The 21,021-nt window shown below is 52.1% G+C and overlaps 1 protein-coding gene across 3 annotated transcripts in view; it reads right to left on the bottom strand.

Moving 5' to 3' along the window:
• The window catches only part of NOL6 (nucleolar protein 6), a 66,632-nt gene that overhangs the window by 37,992 nt on the left and 7,619 nt on the right, over positions 1 to 21,021 (bottom strand). For all 3 annotated transcript variants that reach the window (XM_067530872.1, XM_067530873.1, XM_067530874.1), the window contains exons 8-18: positions 20,663 to 20,783; positions 20,089 to 20,147; positions 19,660 to 19,761; positions 12,940 to 13,055; positions 12,251 to 12,428; positions 11,403 to 11,525; positions 10,070 to 10,218; positions 9,065 to 9,140; positions 7,006 to 7,146; positions 6,019 to 6,136; positions 5,634 to 5,788 (exon numbers count right to left, since the gene is read on the bottom strand). In XM_067530872.1, the coding sequence (XP_067386973.1) occupies positions 5,634 to 5,788; positions 6,019 to 6,136; positions 7,006 to 7,146; positions 9,065 to 9,140; positions 10,070 to 10,218; positions 11,403 to 11,525; positions 12,251 to 12,428; positions 12,940 to 13,055; positions 19,660 to 19,761; positions 20,089 to 20,147; positions 20,663 to 20,783 (1,338 nt within the window). The remainder of the gene's footprint in view (positions 1 to 5,633; positions 5,789 to 6,018; positions 6,137 to 7,005; positions 7,147 to 9,064; positions 9,141 to 10,069; positions 10,219 to 11,402; positions 11,526 to 12,250; positions 12,429 to 12,939; positions 13,056 to 19,659; positions 19,762 to 20,088; positions 20,148 to 20,662; positions 20,784 to 21,021) is intronic.

The raw sequence follows: 21,021 nt of genomic DNA, 5'->3' as shown, positions 1-21,021 counted from the left end.
AGGTGGGAGCAGAAGCCCAGAGCACCGGGGCAACATACACAGTCTATGCCTTAAACTTGGCTAAGGCCTCTGAGACAGGGATGTATCCCCAAGGAAAGGACGCAGACGTTACTTATCTTATAGTTACTGGCAGTTCTGGAGAGGTCTCGTCCCTCTCTGCTATCCACTGTGGGTATGCATGCGCTCTGCGTGCTTGGAGCTGGAGAATTTTGAAAATAGCGACCACTAGTCTGCACATGCTCCCTGGCTCACCTCGTGGCTCCGACCAAGGAGATAAAGGGTGGGGTGAACTGACCACCTCTCCAGTTCCTTCTCCACCACAAATCGCAGTAGACCCAAGTAGAGGGAGAAGGGGAGGGGGTTTTGGAACACATAAGGACCACACATCTTGAAAAACCTCCAGTTACTACAAGGTAAGCAACTTTCTCTTCTTTTTTCGAGTGCTGGTCCCTAGGTGTATTCGACTGTTGGGGACTGAGAAAGGACTCCAAAAGGAGGAGTGTGCGAGGTTGCAGATGGCAGAGCCGATCCAAGGACCACCTCTCCAGTTCCTTCTCCACCACAAATCGCAGAAGACCCAAGCAGACACCTTTTACCTGCAGAGAACAAGGCAGGTGAATGGAGCTCCATGTACCTGCCTTGCAGACATCAAGTAAAGGCACTTCTTGAAGTGACGCCACAGATATCACTGGCGCTCTAGTGGAATGAGCTCTTACCCCATGAGGAAGGGGAAGATCAGACAGCAGCATGGGCTGCATTTTGCTCTACTGAGATCCATTTAAAGAATCTCTAAGAGGATAGAGCCTGACCCTTTCCACCATGGTGACAAAAGATCTAGGAGAGTTTGACTGTTTTTGTTCTCTGCAGGTAAAAGGCTATGGCTCGCCGAACATCAAAGGAATGGAATCTCCTTTCTTCTGAGGGTGAGAGAGATTTTGGGAAGAACACTAGTAAGCAAACTGACTGGTTCAGATGAAACAAATTACTTTGGGGGTGTATTCAGGGTGTAAACATAATGAAACCATGTCCATATGGAATATAGTGTAAATAGGATCCACTATCAACACCCAAAGCTCATCAACCCTCCTAGCTGAGGTGATGGCTACTAGGAATGCGACCTTCATGGATAGGAGAGATATGGCACAAGAAGCTAATGGGTCCTGATTGTTTGGGAGACAAACAGGTCCCTGGTGGCATTCCCCCCAGTCCCGAGTTCACCACAGAGAGTCATGCAGCTCCCCACTCATGATCAACAGCAAAATGTCTGCTGAGAGAGTCAACTAGCACATTCTAGTTTCCTTTGAGGCAGACTGGTGAAACTGTTCCACAGACTGACGGCTTCTGCGCACAGGGGAATGGATCTCGCTCCTCCCAGTTTCTTGATACAAAAGATGACTGTGGTGTCGTCCAATATTATGACGGCACAGTGACCTTGAATGAACGGGAGAAAGGCTTCGCAAGCCCTTCGAACAGCATGCCACTCCAGAACATTGATGTGCACCCTGGACTCTCTAGATGTCCAGATGCCCTGTGCAGTAGTTGTTCATGTAGGCTCCCCAACTCAACGGGGATGTGCTGGTAATGATCGTTGTGTCCAGGGTAGAGTCAAGAAACGGAACATCAACACATAGCTGCCAGGGATTCTTCCACTATGACAGGGACGATATCACTTTGACAGGAACAGTCACTATGGTGTTTATGAAGTGCCGGTCTGGAAAGTACACTCTTTGAAGCCACACATGTTGGCAACAGAGGCAACAAAATGGCATGACGTAAGTGCATGAAGCCCTATGACCTAGGAGAGAGAAAAATCTTGGCAGGTCCTTGGGGGTTGCTTATGACATGGTCTATGAGATTGGTCATAGCCTGAAACCTGTAACTCGGCAGGTAAGCCCTTGCCATGACTGAATTTAAGGATGCCCCAATGAAGCCTAAAGTCTGCAAGGGGTGAAAATGGATTTTTCAGCATTTACACTGACCCCCAAAGAAGAAAGGAGTTGCAGAACTGTCAAGTCGATGCACAGATCTCTTGGCATGACCCGGCGACACGGAGCCAATCATCGAGGTTGGGGAAGACAATGAAACCATGTCTGATATAGGCTGCTACCTTGGTAAAAATCCTGGCTGTGCCAAGAGAGAGCACTCTTTGTTGAAAATGGTCGGAGCCCACCATGAATCTGAAAGTGTCTGTGAGTGGGGTTGGTGTCCATGTGAAAGTAGGCGTCCCTCATGTCAAGAGCTGTAAGCCACATTTCCAAGGATGGAATTATAGATGTCAACGTGACCATGCAAAATCTGAGTTTGTGAATAAAAGCGGTTGAGATGGCAGAGGTCGAGAATGGGTCTCCAACTGCCTAGGAAGTACATCAAGTAAAAACTCCTCCTTTGGTACTGAATAAGAACCCACTCTCTCTCTCCTCACTGTAAGAGGGATTCCACTTCTTGTCTGAGAATATTTCTCATGAGGGTGGCAGCCAAAAGTGTGGGTACGGGTGCTTTGGAGGGAGTAGAGAGGCATACATTCTATCATGTAGCCAGAAGGAATGACCTTCAGCACACATTTGTCCATTGTTATTGCACTCCAGGTACTGAGAGAGCCAGAGGGCCTCCAAAGGGTGCATGGCCTCAGGAGGTGAAGGACTCAGTGGTCTGCAGCTCTCGAGCTTCCATCAAACCACCATGCTTAGCTGAGGGCTGGGATTGGGATGAGGAACCTGCTGTAGCAGGTGCGGGCAAGCACGTCTTTCGGACCCTCTGCCTCTTACAGGGTGGCACAAAGTCTCTGGTGGTAGAACAGCTGAGCCATTGGTCAGGCTTTTTACATGGTTGCCAGTGGAATTTTCTCTTTGGGGCAGGTGTATATATTCCCAGGGAGTGGCAGGGTGGCCCTGGAGTCCTTGAGTGTGTGTATGGACTCATCTGTCTTCTGATTAAACAGCTGAGTCTCATCAATGAGTACGTCCTCAGCAGTGCTCTAGACCTCCATGGGAAACCCCAAGCATGGATCCAGGACTCCCTGAGCATTATGATGGCAATGGTCACAATCCTGGAAGATGTATCAGCTGCATCTACCGCTGATTGGAGAGCAATCCTGGCAACCAATATGCCTTCCTCTAGGAGGGCCTGCAAACTAGGGCCACGCATTTTGAATAGTTCAGGAAGTTGTCCTTAGCCATTAGTGTAGTCAACCTGTGGAACTCCTTGCCAAAGGATGTTGTGAAGGCCAAGACTATACCAGGGTTCAAAAAAGAACTAGATACGGTCATGGAGGATAGGTCCATCAATGGCCATTAGCCAGGATGGGCAGGGATTGCTGTTTGCCAGAGGCTGGGAATGGCCAACGGGACGGATCACTTGATGATTACCTGATTCTGTTCATTCCCTCTGAAGCACCTAGCTTTGGCCACTGTGGGAAGACAGGATACTGGGCTAGATGGACCATTCGTGTGACCCAGTAGGGCCGTTCTTTTGTTCTTACGGTAGTTCACTATCCTGAACTGGAGGCTAGAAGAAGAAAAGACCTTCCTTCCCAGTAAGTTGATACACTTTCCCTCCTTATCAGTCAGAGTAGATCGTAGGTATTGTCACCTAGATCACTCCATGGCAGCCTGGACTACTAGAGTTAGGGGCAGGGTGAGAGAACAGAAATTCCACCACGTTGGCTAGGACATAGTACCATTTCTTTGCTCTCTTAGGGGTATGGGCACAGTAATTAGGTAGAGATGCCAGACTGCTTTAGCTGGCTCCAGGATGGCTTTGTTAACGGGGAGTGCTATTCGACTGGAACCAGAGGACTGGAGGATGTCTAGGAGCTTGAGGCTCAGGATCTTCAATACTTAAGAGGAATCTACATCTACCCTGCACTTCTGCAAAGACGTTCTTGGAAGTGCTGATAGTCACGAGTGGGGGGTGGATACACTGGAGTCACCACCTCATCTGGAGATGGAGAAAGCAATCTCATCAGTTTTGGTGCATACTCCTCCTCAGTTGGATTGGGGACAATTCCAGTTGCCCTCTCAAAGGGAGGGAAGGGGAGACTTCCTAGCAGACCAGAGGGACTCTGCAGGATGGTACTGGTTCCATAGCCCCCAGTATAACCAATAGAATGGATCAAATGGGGGTTACGGAGATTCTCACGGCAAAGGGATACGGACAGTTCCAAGGCAGGTAATGAAGTGGAGGTTGGTCCCACCTTCTAACCGGGAAGGTGTGTCTTGGAGGAAGGAGTTCATTGGGCGGTTCAGAATCTCCTGATGAGGAGAAAGCTGATTCTGGATCCGACAGCAGTAACGACAGTGCCACTGGAGGGAAGTCATAGCCCGAAGAAGGAATGGGAGACAAACTCCCCCCAAAGGTCAGTTCTCCTGGTGGAGTCCTAATCTCTCTCTCAAGAGGGAGGGACCCGACACCTCAATGTTCTCAGGAGGAGCATAGCTCTTGGCTCTTCCTGCAGTGAGAAAGATCCTGTGCCTGAACCCCTGGAGCCACAGTAGAGACAGTGTGTGCCACTGCCATTGAAGACAAGGATGGTACTGCAGGTAACCAATGTTCTCAGTGATCTGTCTTCAGTCAGTGGCCGCAGATCCCAAGGTTAGTGCTAGGAGGTACCAGTGCTGCCGGATGGCCATCCGGTGCCGATGGGAGGCCTAGATTTGTAGGCTTTCTTGTTATGCCACTGAGACCTAGGACGTACTAAGTTTTTTTGGGCTGAGATTAGAGATTTGCTCAGTTTAGGCAGGGCTAAATCAGACTTCCTTCTTCAGAGCAGATTTGGAGGAAGACTTACACCTGGTCTACACTGCCGCCGGCAGCTTTTGTAGCTTGAGTACCCCCAGTAGATCCCTGCAGCCCTGGCAGTGTAGACATACCCGAAGCCTCATGCTTATGAGAATGCTCCCTGCTCTCCTGACAAGACCCTGCCGAGGGATCTGCGGGGATAGACTCCTTTGCTCCTGAGTCAGACCTTGTGGCAGGAGGCATACTCCTTGCTGAGTCCGGCCGATGTACCGGGGGGGAAGAGGGGAGAGCCTTCCCCCAGCCGGATCAGCCCAGAGTCCTGCGCATAGCCCAGTATGAAAAACAGGGTATGGGGATGGGTTAGTGGAACGGGAGCGCCCCAGTTAAAACTAAAAAACACTAAAAATTATCAGATAAAAAGCTTTTAAATCCAAACTTCTAAAATCTGTTTACAGATAATCTAACTACATGTTCACAGATAAAGGAATAAAGCTGAAGCTTCAGACAGTGGAGGTTCTGACTACAGGGCAACAAGAAGCAACTGGGGAGGTGATCACCCTTTATCCCGAGGTGAGTCAGGGCATGTGTGCAGACCAACAGACTCTGCTTTCAACATTCTCCAGCTCCTGGTGCACATGTACCCACAGGGGAATACACACAGGGACCAGCATGCCAAGAAAAAGAGCTGTATGCCAGCCTGACGCCTGGGAGGGACTGGCAGTCCCTGTGATCTGTCAGGGAGAAACCAAGCTCTGCTGCTGGCATGCCAGCCACTGAACCCACCCCCACAGCCCCGTTGGCTCCCACTCAGGAAGCCAAGCACAAAAGATCCTTGGCTCCTGAGACCAGCCCAGCCCATCAGAGAAGGATCCATTCCTCCCTCGCCCAGGTTGTACCTTGTATACATCTGTGTGGGTGGCCGCAGGCCGGCAGAGGAGATGGTGCTGCTGATTGAGGAGCTCAGCTAGCCGGAGGTGGAAAGCAGCTTTGACACGTTTGATGGCTTCTTTGTCCTGCGGCCACTGGCCGCTCCCTTCCATGTGGCACACGACTGAGGGGTTAAATCAGCAACAGGAACATGGTGAGCCTGGGGCAGCAGTGAGGAGCCAGGACACAGCGCAGAGGGACGGGCAGTTCAGTGGCTAGAGCAAGGCACCGGGAGCCTTCCCAGCTCAGATGCAGATGAGTGACTCCACATGTAACCTTGGGCAAGTCATTCCCCCTCCCTGTGCCTCAGTTTCCACATTTCATTCAGCTAATGCTCCCTCCTCACTACCCTACCTTTCATTGGGGCTATATACGCCGGGCAGGGCTTCTCGGCCAATGGAAGCAGTGACTCCTTATCCTTGATTCTCTCATGGTAGGAATAATCCGGTTTCATGGGGGTTGGAGCGAAGACCTAGGACACAGCCAGACTGGAGTAAGCAGGGTGCACACAGCAAGGCGGCAGGCCCCTCCTGAACAGTGCCATACTTGTGCTGCCCATCGCAACAGCCAAAAGCACAGCCACGCAAGCAGATGTGCACATGACACCAGCCTCTTGCTCCTGAGCACGGGGAAGCTGCATAGGAGCCAGGACAGCAGATGAGAGAAGCCACTGGGTCCGTTGCTCCGTGGCAGCTCTAGGATGCTTGTGAGCAAGTATCTAGGATGAGAAGAGCCCAAAGTCGACGGAGATTGTAAGCTCTTTGGGGCAGGGCCATGCCTTCGTCTGTGCGTGTGTGTGTGTGTACGTACAGCACCCAGCACAGTGGAGCCTCCTACCTGATCAGGGCCTGGGAGAATTACTGCAGTATAAACAACGGGACCAAAAGGAGACAATTCCCCATCACGGTAGAGTCAGTGTATTGTTCCCACCCACCCGGCAATGCCGCCGTCCAAACCCCAGCTGATAGGGGCCTTAGTGAACTCCATGCGAGACCCAGGCTGGCCTTCTGAACCTGGTCTTCTGCCCCCTGGGGCAGCCACGGGGAGTGCTGTGAAGGCCGGGGGCTCAGCCTCTGGAGGGAGAAGGGAACCTTGCGCTGCTCCCTAGTGAACCCTCTGGCCAGGTTGGGTCTGAAGCGACCGCAGCAGCCTCAGGACCCTTCCAGCACCTCACAGCAGCCATTCCCTGTCCCCTGCTACCAGCTCCCATCTCCATCACGCTTGGCACCTCACCACGGGTAAGATGTTACCCAAGCCCCCCCATGCTGAGCCCACTGGAGGGCGAAGGGGGCACAGTGTTCCCCATCACTCACGCTCCCCCCAACCCTACGTCAGACTCACGTCTGTGTATCTGAGGGCCGGATGGGTCCCCTGCACAGCTGTCACCGTCAGTGGCAGCCCCTCCAGGTTCCAAAGCTTGCGGCTCAAGTCGTCATAGGAGCGGACGATGCTGACCATGGCCTCCTCCCCAGTCCCTGCAGGCTGAAAACGCCCCAGACGGTCAGATGGCACCCCCCTTTGTGAGTGCAGGTACAACTGAACCAACCAGAGACCCCTCCCCTCCCCCAGGTTGGCATCCCCAACCACAGCAGGGAGCTGCAACCCTCCTGCTGACTCTCCCATTGCTCAGCTCTGCCAACCCACTGCTTCCCCCACCAATTTCTCTCCATCACCAAGCCAACACCATCGGGGCAGTGGGAGCTGTCTGCATATTAGCTGCTGCTCTCTGCAATCGCAGCTCTGCTTGACAGGGAGGGAAAGGAGTACGAGGGGCCAAGAGCAACGCTGCTGTGGGCTGTTCAACAGCTGCCATGTCCCACCCCAGAAGTGGCTGCTTTTCAGTGGCAGGGGAAGCGATCCCTATGAAAGGCACTAAAAGAAGCACAAAGAATTATACTGTACACACTAAGGGAGAAGCTGAGGAAGTAGCAATGCTTTCTGTGGAAATTTCTGAATGTTGATTAAAAAATGCCCCAAAACCAAGTTATTTTGTCTAAAACCTGAAATATTTCTATTTAGATATCCTACATCAAGAGAGTTGGGTGCCTCATGGGAATTGTAGTTGGGTTTCCCACATTCCCATTCTTCTCTAGGGGCTAGGACTCCCATGACGAGCAAAGGAGATGGAGACACTGTGGTGCATCATGGGAGATGTAGTTCAACCAGAGAGCAAGGCCTATAGAGGAGAATGGAAATATGAGGAACCCGGACTACAACTCCCATGAGGCAGCACAACAGCATTTTCCAATTGAAACGATGCCAGTTTTGGCTAAAGTATTTTTGCTTTGGATTTTTCACCAAAAAGAAACCGGGATATTTCAACAATGTGCTTCGTGCTGGTGGAGAAATCACACAGAGCCTTCCCTGTGGTAATAAAATCAGCCTCACCAGCAAAGGCAGGAACAGCTTCCCAAAGACAGAAGCCCAGCTGCTGAAGCCAATGTGTAGAGCAGCAATGATATTCTAGATACGACACACAGACCCAGGGAAGCTCTGGAGCACGGGTTAGCAGGGGCAGTAGAAGTCATGGATATACTGCTATAAACTTACACAGCCCTTCATCACTACCCTGAAGAGCTTAATATAGAAGAGACGAGAAACCTAGGCTATGAAGGTCCCAGGATGGCTAATCTCAAAAGGGAGGGAGAGAAGGATTCCCGGAGGAAAGAATGTGTGCAGTGAGTTTTAGGGAGGGCTTTGGAGAAGAGCGACAGACAGTGCAGGGTGCAAATAAGAAGCATGAGACCTTCCCTGGCACAGGTAGCCTGGCTGGGATGTGAAAAGGAGACAGCGGTGAGAACAGGGAGGTGCACAGAGAGCGAGAGGGGGTGAGATCACATAGCTCCTCAAAGGTGAAGAGGAGGCGCATGGCTTGGATGGGGGCAGAGATGGGGAGCCAGCAGGAGGCTGAGAAAGAGGTGGCTAAACAGCTGGAGAGGAAGAGGACTTTAGCAGCAGAATCCTGGAGAGAGTGGAGGGGAAGGGAAAGAGGTTACAGGAAGCAGAGCAAGGCAAACTAGTCACAGACCTGGAGATAAGAGGCAAGGTGGAGTTCAAAGGAGAAGAGCCTCAGCGTTGGAATAGCAGGAGGATTCTGGGTCAGGATCGAGGGCATCAGCAGGAGATGTTTGTGTGGGGAGCCCCAGGGCTGGAATAGCCCGGGGACTGGAGGAAAGGGTTATGAGACAGCCACACAGCCAAGGAATTTGCTGCACTGACTCTGGGCCTCGCTGAGCGTTCAGACAGGTACGTTCCCTGTCCTTTCGTTAACCTCAACATTTAACAAGTAGCAAGCCAGGAGTCTCTGGGTCCCAGAGCACAACCCCTCGCACCCTGCCTCCTTCCACAGACCCGAGAAAAACCCCTTACCCCAGCCCTGGGATTTTAGAAAAGACCTCACCTCTGGCCCAGCTCTGATCACCGACTCCAGCACGGCTCCCATGTAGCAGATGGAGGATGCGGGAATATCTGCATGGCTAGAGACAAAGCAAAGCAAGAGAAGCTGTGAGATGCATGGTACCCCACCTACAGAGGACCAGCCGCCTATAGATACACCCCCCATCCCTGGCGAGTGCCTGCGGGAGCCCTGTGAATTCATCACTGAAGGAAGGTAAGGGTTATGAGATGGAAGGGGTCTAGCAGATCCTCTAGTTCCTCCCCCGCCCAGGACAAAGACATGATCAGGGACACGCCCAAAGGGGCACGGGTTCAGAACGGCTGGAAGAACTTAGCAGGCAACAGTCTTGTTGGTTTCACAGCCAAACCTCCCCACCTGCAGGCTGGACTGCAATCCGCAGCTGCTGTTCTGGGATCTCTTCGGGGCAGGGGCAGAAGGGATAAGTAGAGCCAGGGGAAGCTTTTAGTTCGGGGTGAGGGTCTCATTTTTGGAGACTAAGCCTGAATTGACAATTGAAGCCATTCAGAGCACTGGATGGGTGAACACCCTAAACGGATACAGCATCTGCCAACTTAAGGTCTCAGAGACCTCTACAAAAGGGATTGTACCCCCTTTTAGAGATAAGGAAACTGAGGCACAGAGGGGTGATGTGACTCTCCCCCCTAGTCACACAGAGCCAGGGGCAGAGCTAGGGAGAGAACCAGGAGTCCCTACTCCCAATAGCCCTGGCTGTATCGATGGAGTAACGCCATCTAATTGCCATCAGCATCCTCAAGAGTTAAATCTCACCCAGTTAGCTCTGTGCTGAGCCCAATAACTTGTGTCTGAGAACAGCATTAAGTCTTGATGTGACAAGGGTTTACAGAGCTGATCCAGGCCACGGAGAGCAAACCCGGTTCCATCCACCTGCTAGTCCACCAGCAGATCCCGGCCTCCCCCCCCATATCATTCCTGGTGCAGAAATCAGGCAGCGTGGCATTCACTCCACAGCCACCATACCCTACTCACAGCCACAGCAGATGCTTGACAATCTGCTCGGGGATGAGGCGCTTCTGGCACATGGTTTCGGCGCCCCACAAGACCGCCTCGCAGATAGCGCCGTCCTGGAACCGCCTCAGCTCCGACTTTTCCCCCCAGAACTTCCGGAACTCGGCCGCCTGCAGAGAGCCGCAGGAGAGAAAAGTCAGAGCGCTGCAAAGCACAGCACACGGCTCAGGGGAGCAGGCCAGGGGTTCGAATCCAGCCAGTGGCAACTGCAACCGCCAGCTGTTACCACCCCTTGTCTGGTCAGCTGGGTCTCAGGCTAGTTGCCACTAGACAGGTGTCTCCAGCCCAAGAGCCACCCCAGTGGTCAACCTTGCTAGAAAGGCATGGAGACTGAACTCCCATCATCCACAGAGGCAGGTGCCCCTCCAGGTTGGAGCAGGAGAGACACTGGCAGGGCAGGACAGGACATGGAACGCTCAGACTGTGCCCTGGGGCACAGCTGAGACCAGCAGCCACTACAATGGACTGAGCAGAGTCAGGCACATGGGGCGGTGGGGAGGGTTGGTAGGCAGAAAGAGTCTGATTTGCAGGGACCACAGCCCCACAGATTCCAGGGATGCTCCAGGATCTGGCTAAAGCTGATGCATCAGAGATCCCCCTGCCCATCCTCTAAGGCCTGAGGACTGCTGTGATTTTCCCTATTTGGGATCCCGATCCCAAGGGGTGTGGAGGAAGAGATCAGGTGCAGGGTCTCATTTCAGCTCCAAGTTTCCTCTTCCCGGCTCGTCGCTTTGACAGCCCCCTTTTTGCATTCTTCCCCTGGCCTTCCCGCCTCCAGCACAAACACACACAGCATATTGCTTCCCGCACCGCAGCTCCGCCAAACCTACCGCCACCCACACACCGATACCGAGGGCTCAACCCCCACCTCTGCTTTGCCACTGATGCCAGCCACTACGTCCAACTTCCTTTGAAACACCTGGGCGCTTCCTCCCGGCCTGCCCCTATGGTGGGAAGGCACTCCATGCAAATATCCACAAAGCCACCATGCTGTCCTCCTTCAGATCACTCCTCATCTCACCTCCACTGCGATGCCGTCAGAACACGCGGCAGCATCTCAGCAGCCGGTGGGCCAGGACTGCTCTTACTGCAACGATCATCTGGCTGTTATCACCTGCTCCCCACCCGCATCTCCCTGCAATCTCTGGTACTTGCATCATAAGCAGTTTGTGGAAGGGAACCAGCTTTGTCAGCCCTTTATACAGCACCTAGCACAACCGGACGCTGACCGAGGCTTCTGGGGGCTACCGCAATAACAGCGCCATCCCTGGGCAGGAAGCAGTCTCGTCCTCACCTCTGGTCGATCTGCCTCCGGTCCCTTCTCCAAAATACTAGCAGCAAACTCAGGAGTGAGTAAAAGCCCAAACGACAGGTGTCCAGCATCCTTGTGCTTTGGGGGCTCTGCGCAGATAGGCCACTAGGGAGAAAAGGGAAACGCTGCATGAACGGAGCCACCCTCAATAGACTGGCATCTGCCCAGGCACCCCTCCTTCCCCCCCCCGCTGGGCAGATACACCCCACAGTGCTGCTCCACAGAACCCCTGTCCTCTGGAGGATCTGATCTCTGGGGCCAGGCGACAGGGCTGCCATGCACTCAAAAGCTCTGCCCCATGCAAGAGTCCTCCCGCCTCCCAGCTTTCGCTTCTGCTGCAGTGCTGCTGGGCAGGGTGCCTGACAGCTACGGTCCGGACAGCAGCAGTGCAAGTTCGCTCACTACCCCCATCACCAATGAGCCTCAACCCCTGTCTAGGAGAGACTCCACTAAGAGAGGGGGTGGGGGTGTAATCCCCCTGGCCTTTCTGCTGAGACCACCAAGCCAGGACAGCCGGAAAATGAACAGAGCTCCACCTGACTCAGCCAGCAAACAGCTACTGGGGGGCTACAACTTTTGACTGTGGGCTAGACATGACTCAGCAGCCTAGGAGCAAAATGCTCCGCAGGCTCATCTCAATCACCTGAGCAAGCCAGCCCCCTCCGAGAGCGGCACAGGGCAAGGATCCCACCTTTCTCTGAGCAGCACAGCAATGGAAGGAGACAGGAGACCGCAGGGCAGAGTCGGCAGGAGAGGGGGCACCCCAAGAAGGGGAGATTAGAGAAGTAGCTGCTGTGTTACACAAGAGGCGCTGGGAGGAGGAGAGTTACCTGCGGTGCCTGGGGCAGGGAGTGCGTCAGCAGCAGCACCCTCTCGGCCAGCCCTCGCGCCAGCAGGGAGGTGACAAAGGGCAAGGCCGCAGCTACGTAGTTGCCGCCATGATCCATCAGCTCGTTCAGCAGCTGCATCTTCTTGCAGGTCCCCTGCAGTTTGGACACGTGCTTCAGGCTGCAGAGAGGGAGGAGAGAGCCTCAGTCACCCTGGGAAATGCCCCTACCAAGCCGCTTCTGCAGCTGTGCCTGCAGGATGCTCCCAGGGTAGGAGGGATGCTGGGAGGAGGGCATAGGCCAGGAACTGGGCCACAGAGACAGGACCAAGTGCTCACAGCATCATCCAGCTGGGAAGGTAAAGGCTGATGCAGAGTGGAGCAGCTAAGCTGGGATTCCCAGCGCCCTCAGGTGTATACCAGGAATTCCCAGCGCTCATGGCTCAGGAGAGATCAGCCCTTGAAATGGCCCCTGCTCCCTCAGGCCCCTGCTCCCTCATGTGCGGCAGCCTGCCCTGTCCGAGGCAGGGAAGCAGGATGCTGCCACCCTGAGCCTGCAGGGGCCCGCTGGGGGCGGAGGGTGACCACAGAGCTACGCGGGACACGTCCGTGCTGCGCTTTTGCCAGGATCCTGCACAGAGCCTGGGGTGGCCATTCCCCGCACCACCCCCCAACCAAGGCGACCAGACTCACTGGAAGACGTGGTCGAAGGTTCTGATCAGAGGCTTGGGGGTCATGAGAAGCAGCTGGAATCCATCCACCCTTCTGTCGTCCAGAACTTCCATCGAACGCTTGGCTTCAAACTGGACCTGAGGGAGGAGGAGTTTGTTCCACAGGCAGCTTGATCATAGGTCTCACATCACCCAAGAGCACCCTGGTCTACAGCCCAGCTGCAACCCACACCCCACCCTGTCCCTGATCTGGGGGGAGCCCAGAGGGAGTCCTGGCTCGGAGCCCAGCCAATTCTCAGTCCCTCAGGACCAGATATCACTGGTGGGAAGGAGGCAGCCTAAATAAAATGACTCCAGGTTGGTGCCAATTCAGCTTCCTGGGGAGAAGGCAGAAGGCACCAGTGCTGAGCTCTCGGATCCATCAGACACAGTTCTGGGGCTAGAGCCAAGAACAGCTGTGCCTGGGGATGCAGATCCCTCGCCACATCCAGTGGTGCTTGTGCATGGCCAGCTTAAAGCAGTAGTTCCCCATCCCCCCATGGCTGGTTATCTTGGGCCCCAGACATTGACCTCTTATTGCCCGTGGGGGTGGCAGTATGTTGGTGCGGTCACAGCTGTTCTGCACATCGAGGAGTTCAGTCCTCAGGGCTATTAATCTAGAGACGTTCCCCAGCACTATACACACTTTAAAAACCCACCGAGAGATTTGTAAATAATGGCCTTTTGCCTTAGAAGCTCAAAGCAGCTTACACAACACTGACCAACCCCACCTTCTGACACTGGGAAGGGTCTGAGTTACCTACACCACTGAAATGCAGCCAGCTCGGAGGTGGAACACAGCAGCTGTTTAGCTGGACTACAGCAACGTAACATACCCGGGCATGAAAACTTCAGCACTTAAGTAATTCTAACTAGTATAAAATGCTGCCACGTCTCATCTCAGCAACACAGACTAGGGTGAGCACATCACACCCATTCTCCACTCTCAACGCCGACTTCCCACAGAATTTCTAATCAGGTTTAAGGTCTCGGCCCTTATCATCCAAGTGCTCCAGGGCCTGGACCCAGGGTACCTAAAAGGCCGTTTACAGCTCGAGGACGAAGACCACAGTTGACAACTTCGCTCCTCCGGCACAATGGAACTCTCAACAATTAGGGGAAAGCACGTCTGTGACCTGCCTTCTCCAACATGAACGTAAGAATGGCCATACTGGGTCAGACCAGTATCTGGTCTTCCAACCGTGACCAATGCAAGATGCTTCTGAAGGAATGAACAGAACTGGACAATTTCAGGTGATCCATCCTCTGTCATCCAGTCTCAGCTCCTGGAACTTGGGAGTTTAGGGACACCCAAAGCATGGGGTTACATCCCTGACAATCTTGGCTAATAGCCACAGATGGACCTATCACTTCATGAACTGATATTCATTTTTTTTTTTTAAAAGACCCTTGCTTCTTGTGTTAACATGAAGGGCTAAATAACATGTCCTTATTCATTTTCTCAGCACCATTCATAGTTTTATACACCTCTATCACATCCCCCCATAGCCATTTCTTTTCTAACAGTTCCAGTCTTTTAATCTCTCTTCGTACTGAAGCTATTGCAGACTCTTAAATATTGTTGGTGCCTTTTACTGCACCTTTTCCAATGCTAATATATCTTTTTTGAGATGAGGCAATCAGTACTTCATGCAGTATTCAAGACGTGGACATTCCCCGCACCCTGTCACAGCATGGTCAGACCAGGTTGATTCAGCCCCCTGCCACTGATGCCCTAATTAAAGGGAATGGAAAAGGCTAAGTAAACCCTGCACGGAATGGATTACTGAGGAGCCACTGTGGGGCTTGTTAGGCCAGGCACCATAAAGGCTCCCAAGAAGGACATGCTAGGGGTAGGGACAGCCAGCAAAGGGAGAAGGGGCAGCAGGAGGGTGAGCTTCCCTTGACCCATGGCTGGAGCAGTGAGGCTCCGGGGCTGGTAGGCCAGACTGTATATTAGTAGATGGTGGTGGGATAGAAGTTGTAAATAAAGAGCACTGGGGGAGCACGAAGCTGACGTCTGTGCGTGGTTTGTGGGCGCAGAGGACCTGATCAGCAGGGGAGCCTGCGCAAACCTGCTCCACATGAATGCATATAGTCGCATTATGAAATTTCTTGTCCTATCTATCCCCTTCCTGATGGCGCCCAGCATTCTGCTAGCTTTTTTGACTGCCACTGCCACTGCCCACTGAGCAGATGTTTTCAGAATACTGTCAACGATGACTCCACAATCTCTTACGTGATAACAGCTAATTTAGACCCCATCATTTTGTATATATAGTTGGTTTCATCTGCTATTCTGTCGCCCAGTTTTGTGAGATCCCCTTTGTAGTTCTTCAGTCAGCTTGGGGTTTAATTGTATTGAGTAATTCTGTAACACCTGCAATTTTGCCACCTCACTATTCACCTCCTTTTCCAGATCATTTCTGAATATGTTGAACAGTACTGGTCCCAGTACAGACCCTTGGGGGACCCCGCTATTTACCTCTCCATAGTGAAAACTGACCATTTATACCTACCCTTTAACCGGTTTCTGATCCTGGAGAGGACCTTTCCTCTTATCCCATGACAGCTTACTTTGCTTAAAAGCCTTTGGTGAGGGACCTTGTCAAGAGCTTTCAGAAAGTCCAAGTACACTATATCCACTGGGTCGCCCTTGTCCACCTATTTGTTGATCCTCCTCAAAGAATTCAAATAGATTGGTGAGGAATGATTTCCCTCCACAAAAATCATGTTGACTCTTCCATAGTGTGCTCATCTATGTGTCTCATAATTCTGTTCTTTACTATCGTTTCAACCAATTTGCCTGGTACTGAAATGAGGCTTACCAGCCTGTAATTGCCAGGATTGCCTCTGGAGCCTTTTTTTAAAAATTGGTGTTACACTAGCTATCCTCCAGTCATCTGATACAGAAGCTGATATAACCGACCGGTTACATACCACTGTTAGTAGTTCTGCAATTACATGTCCGAGTTCCTTCAGAACTCTTGGATGAATACCATCTGGTCCTGGTGACATATTTATCAGTTTGCTCCAAAACCTCCTCTACTGACACCTCAATCTGGCGTGGTTGTATGCAATGTTGTAGCTGTGTGGGTCCCAGGGTATTAGAGACAAGATGGATGAAGTAATATCTTATACTGGATCAACTTCTGTTGGTGAGAGACACAAGCTTTCAAGCTTACACAGAACTGAAGAAACTTGTTGGTGAGACAGACAGACATAGAGGATTTTCTTCAGCTCTGTGTAAGCTTGTGTCTCTCACCAACAGAAATTGGTCCAATAAAAGATATTACCCTCACCCACCTGTCACCTCAATCTGGGACAGTTCCTCACATCTGTCACCTAAAAGAATGGGTCAGGTATGCGGATCTCCCCAAAATACTCTGCCGTGAAGACCATGCAAAGAATTCATTTAGCTTCTCTGTAATGGCCTTGTCCTCCTTGAGTGCCCCTTTAGCACCTTGACCATCTAGTAGTCACGCTGATTGTTTGGCAGGCTTCCTGCTTCACATGTACTTAATGTTTTGCTGTTAGTTTGTGTTCGTTGCTCCTGAGTTTCTTTTTTGGGCTGCCTTATTGTATTTTTACACTTGACTTGCCAGACTTTATGCTCCTTTCTATTTTCCTCACTGGGATTTGACATCTAATTTCTAAAGGATGCCTTTTTGCCTTTAACTGCCTCTTTTACTCTGCTGTTTAGCCATGGTAACTTTTTTTCAGCCCTCTTGCTGTTTTGTTGGAGGGGAGAGGGAGCTGGAGTATAACTTTAGTTTGAGTCTCTATCATGTTTTTTAAAGTTTCCAGCATGCAGGCATTTCACCTTTGTGACTGTTCGTTTAATTTCTGTTTAACTAGCTTCCTCACTTCTGTGCAGTTAAATGTTACCGGGGTTGGTTTTGTTGGCATTTTTCCCCATACAAGAATATGAAATTTAATTACGTTATGCTCACTATCCCCAAGTGGTTCAGTTACATGCATCTCTTGGACCAGATCCTGTGCTCCACTCAGAACTAAATCAAGAATTGCCTCTCCCCTTGTGGGTTCCTAGACTAGCTGCTCCAAGAAGCAGTCACAGAGGCTGTCTAGAAATGTTATCTTGAGGTGACATGTACCCAGTCAATATTAGGATAGTGAAATCCCCATTACAGCATTTCCTGCCTTTATAGCCTTTCTAGTCTCCCTGAGCATTTCACAATCGCTGTCACCATCCTGACCCGGTGGTTGGTAGTATATATTCCTCCTGCTAGCTTCTTATTGGTCAGGCAAGAAATATCTAGCCATAGAGATTCTATGGCACAGTTTGATTCATTTAAAATTTTTACTTTATTTGACTCTGTGCTTTCTTTCACACATATTCCCCCCTACACCACTAGCATGACCTATTCTGGCATTCCTATATATTTGGTACCCTTGTACCCCATTGATTATCCTCATTCCAGCAAGTTTCCATGATGCCTATTAGATCAATATCCTCATTTAATGGCAGGCACTCTAATTCACCCATCTTCATGTTTAGACTTCTAGCATTTGCACGTTTTGTCAATATTCAACGACTTGCCTTCATGCGTTCTCTCTGAATGGGACTCTTACGTCTGACTGCTCCTGCCTCGCTCCTACCTGTTCTTTACCAACTTCTTTTCTAGGATATAGAGTTCCACCTTCCTTCCTGTACAGGCTCCTCCTTTCCCAAAAGGTGCCCCAAGTTCCTAATAAACCTAAAACCCCCTTCCCCACACTACTGTCTCATCCATGCACTGAGACCTGCAGTTCTGCCTGTCTTCCTGGCCACGTGCAGGAACTGGAAGCATTTCAAAGAATGCTACCATGGAGGTTCTGGACTTTAATCTCTTACCTAGCAACCTAAATTTGGCCTCCAGGATCTCTCCCCTACTTATCTCTGGCATCTGCATGTACCACGACCACTGGCTCCTTCCCAGCACTGCACATAAGTCTGCCTAGATATTTTGAGATGTTTGCAACCTTTGCACTCAGCAGGCAATTCACCATGCGGGTCTCCTGCTCATCACAAACCCAACTATTTATGTGTCTTATAATCAAATCCCCCATTACTATTACCTGGCTCTCCCTAGTAACTAGGGTCCCTTCCCCCAGAAGGGTATCCTCAGTCCGAGACATCACCTAAAAGAAGGGTCCCAACTACAGGATTGTTTCCTTCTGCTCTAGCTTGATGTCCTCCTTCCCCGAGAGTTCATCCCCCTAACAGCACAGAGGCTGTCAGACTGGGGGTGGGACCACTCTGTTGTGACCCTGAAAGTCTTATCTATGTACCTCGTCTCCCTTAACTCCTCCAACTCAGCCACTCTGTCCTCAGGCACCAGTACCATGTCTCCAAGGGCCATGAACTGCTCGCAGCGTAGGCACCCACAGGCAGGTAACCGCACAAGGTGCACTCAAATGCAATAGTTCTCTCATCTCCGCTCTAGTGCGGGACTTCTACCTGCCTTGTTTCCACTCTTACAGGAGTTTTGGGGTGGGACAGGAGGGGAGGTGACTGGTCTAAGATTAGAGAACATTTGTTCGGTGTGTCTGCCTCTCACACCTCTGAACTTCCTCACAGAACTCCCATTGCTGCTCCTAGTCACTAACCCAGCAGGCTGCTGGGCTCACCCCACCGCCCCCACAACACCCCCGCTATAATTTTTAATCAAGCAGGCACATGGCAAGCAAGCACACAACTAACAACCAGACAAACTCACCTCAAGGGTCACACCTTCACCTGGAGAACTCCCTCGCAAAACTCCCATTAGCAGCTCATTTGTTAGCTCCTCTGGTCGCTTTTTAAACCCCTGTTCTCCCCGAGTTAGCCCCTGTAGGATCCCTTGATGGGGGTGGGGCTAAGGATCAAAGCACAGCAGGCTACCCCCTGGTCAGTGAGCTCTCAACCTATCCAGCTGCTCACAGCAAAAAGTACATTTAACAATCACCTCCCCCCCTACCAAAACTAGACACTCCAGTCCACACATTCCTCCCTCCGCAGAACGACCAACACATGACACCCTAGTCACATTGCTTAGTGCACTACTGGAACACTGCAGTGTCTGAGAGCCCAGACTGCAGTATAAAAACCTACGTGGATTAGGACAGAACACCAGGGTTCAGGAGAGGAAGAATCCCGCCTTCCCGGAGGGCTGGGAAGGCAGATGTTCCTACTTGGACCCCAGTTCCCGTGGAAAGAATCCAAGGGTCTCCGACGACCACGAGCAGGCAGAGCCAGGTTTTACCCGTCCTCTTAAGATGGTACTGTAAGCTGCACAGCGACCTCTAGAACATGCTGGGACACTAGCTCAGCTCTCACTTGATAGGAAGAGCACCACCGAAGACGTACATACCTGAGTGTTCCTCTGAGGTCTCCCATCCAACCACAGGCAGGGCCTGACCCTGTTTAGCTTACTGTGTAGGGCACAGCACAAGCGGCCAATGCACAGGCAGCATCTTTCCTACGCTTCCTTGTCTCTAATACACTACGGCTGTGACAAAAAGCCTGGGACTTTGAAAGGGAATGGATGACCAAGGCACGAGGAAATCTGGCTGCTAATACCAACCAACAGGTCTGTGCCAGGACAAAGCCATTTGGCAAGACCAGCCTGGAAACGGCAGGCAGAGGGAGCCTGGCCCCTTGGGGAGGAAGCTGGGAGAGGCAGGACACTAAGGGGACGCCCAACAGTAACACCGCCGGTACCTGCTTGTACTTGCTAGCAGTCATGTCGGCACAGAGGTTCACCAACCCCGAGGGGTCCACAAAGACAACTTCAAACGCCTGGTGGAAGTCGGCCAGGGTGGGCTGGAAGAGAGAGCATGCAGCTCAGCACCCAGGAGCAGCACCTACAGAGATAGGAGCAGCGACCGTCTCTGCGCCGCCCGGACCCTGACAGTAACAGCAACATGCAAACGTGGCGCGCAGCCCACATGCCGCACAGGCAGTTCAGCCACGCAGCACTGCGGGCAGGTGGGCATTTGCACCACCGGACAGAAAAGACCAAGACAGAGAGGCTAAGTGACCCGTCCAGAGTCATTTGCTGAGTCAACAGCAGAGCCAGCAATAGAACCCAGGAGTCCATACCCCGTCCTAGCCACCAGCCCACATTGCTGAGCTACCCTTGCTCCTTACCAGCGAGCTCTCTGCGTCCTTCGAGAGGCTGATCCCAGTTGCAGTCAGGTCTGTGGTAGCTGTGAACAAAGAAGGGATCAGTGCTCTGGGGAGGGTGAGTCTATCTACAACACAATCCTGGGGTGCGGTACAAATATTCTGCTGTCTCCCTGAACTGCCTTTTAACCCTGTGGTGTGAGGATCTAGGCTGCAACAGGGTGCATTTTGCTGTAAGTTTCCGGACCAACGGATAAACAGGACTGTCACCCTTCCCCACTCTCTCTCTCTCTAGGGATCAAGTCACAGGGCGTCATCCTGCCTTCACCCCGGGCTACAAGGATGTGGCTTGTCTTGCTCACATGCTCAGGATTCTTACCATTCTGCCATGGGACATTTAACAGTAGATCCTACAGAGACAGACACGTCCATCCTCCAGATCCCTCAAAGCCCAGCCAAGGCTGTGTGGTGCACAGAGGTTTATGCACCAGCCTTACATCTCTGGTTCTAGGCTTGGCTACGATCCAGGCGACAGGCGCTGCCAACGCACCCCCCCACCCCCGCCCTTCCCTGCTCCGAGAGCCATTGGGGAGCTCACCCAGGAACTGCAGCACACTCCTCAGCACCTGGTAGCCACTCATCCCCTGGCTGATCTTGTGCTTGGCCAGCAGGTAGGCAACCAGCATGGAGGCCAGGAAGCCATTGAGACACCCCAAGCCCTGTTGGGAGACAAGACACAGGGCTAGGGCAAGCTCCAGGTCTGGCCTGGAGTCACGAGCTGCCTTCGAAAATGCATCGGCACCTCCAGAGAGCCCAAGAGCATGCAGACTAAGCCCCTGAAGGGCCAGGCTCAGCTAAGTAATGATGCCAGCTTCTGCTGCACTTCCCATAGCAGTGCCTGCATGAGAACCCTTGCCTCTTGGACTGCTCTGGGGATCTGAGCGCTGTCCATCTCCC

This window comes from Emydura macquarii, unplaced genomic scaffold (genome assembly GCF_026122565.2).
Source record: "Emydura macquarii macquarii isolate MOO-44397 ecotype Brisbane River unplaced genomic scaffold, CSIRO-AGI_Emac_v2 contig_3114, whole genome shotgun sequence".
Classification (NCBI taxonomy): domain Eukaryota; kingdom Metazoa; phylum Chordata; order Testudines; family Chelidae; genus Emydura; species Emydura macquarii.
The sequence above is the reverse complement of the archived record's forward strand: the minus strand, read 5'-3'. Positions and strand labels throughout refer to the sequence as shown.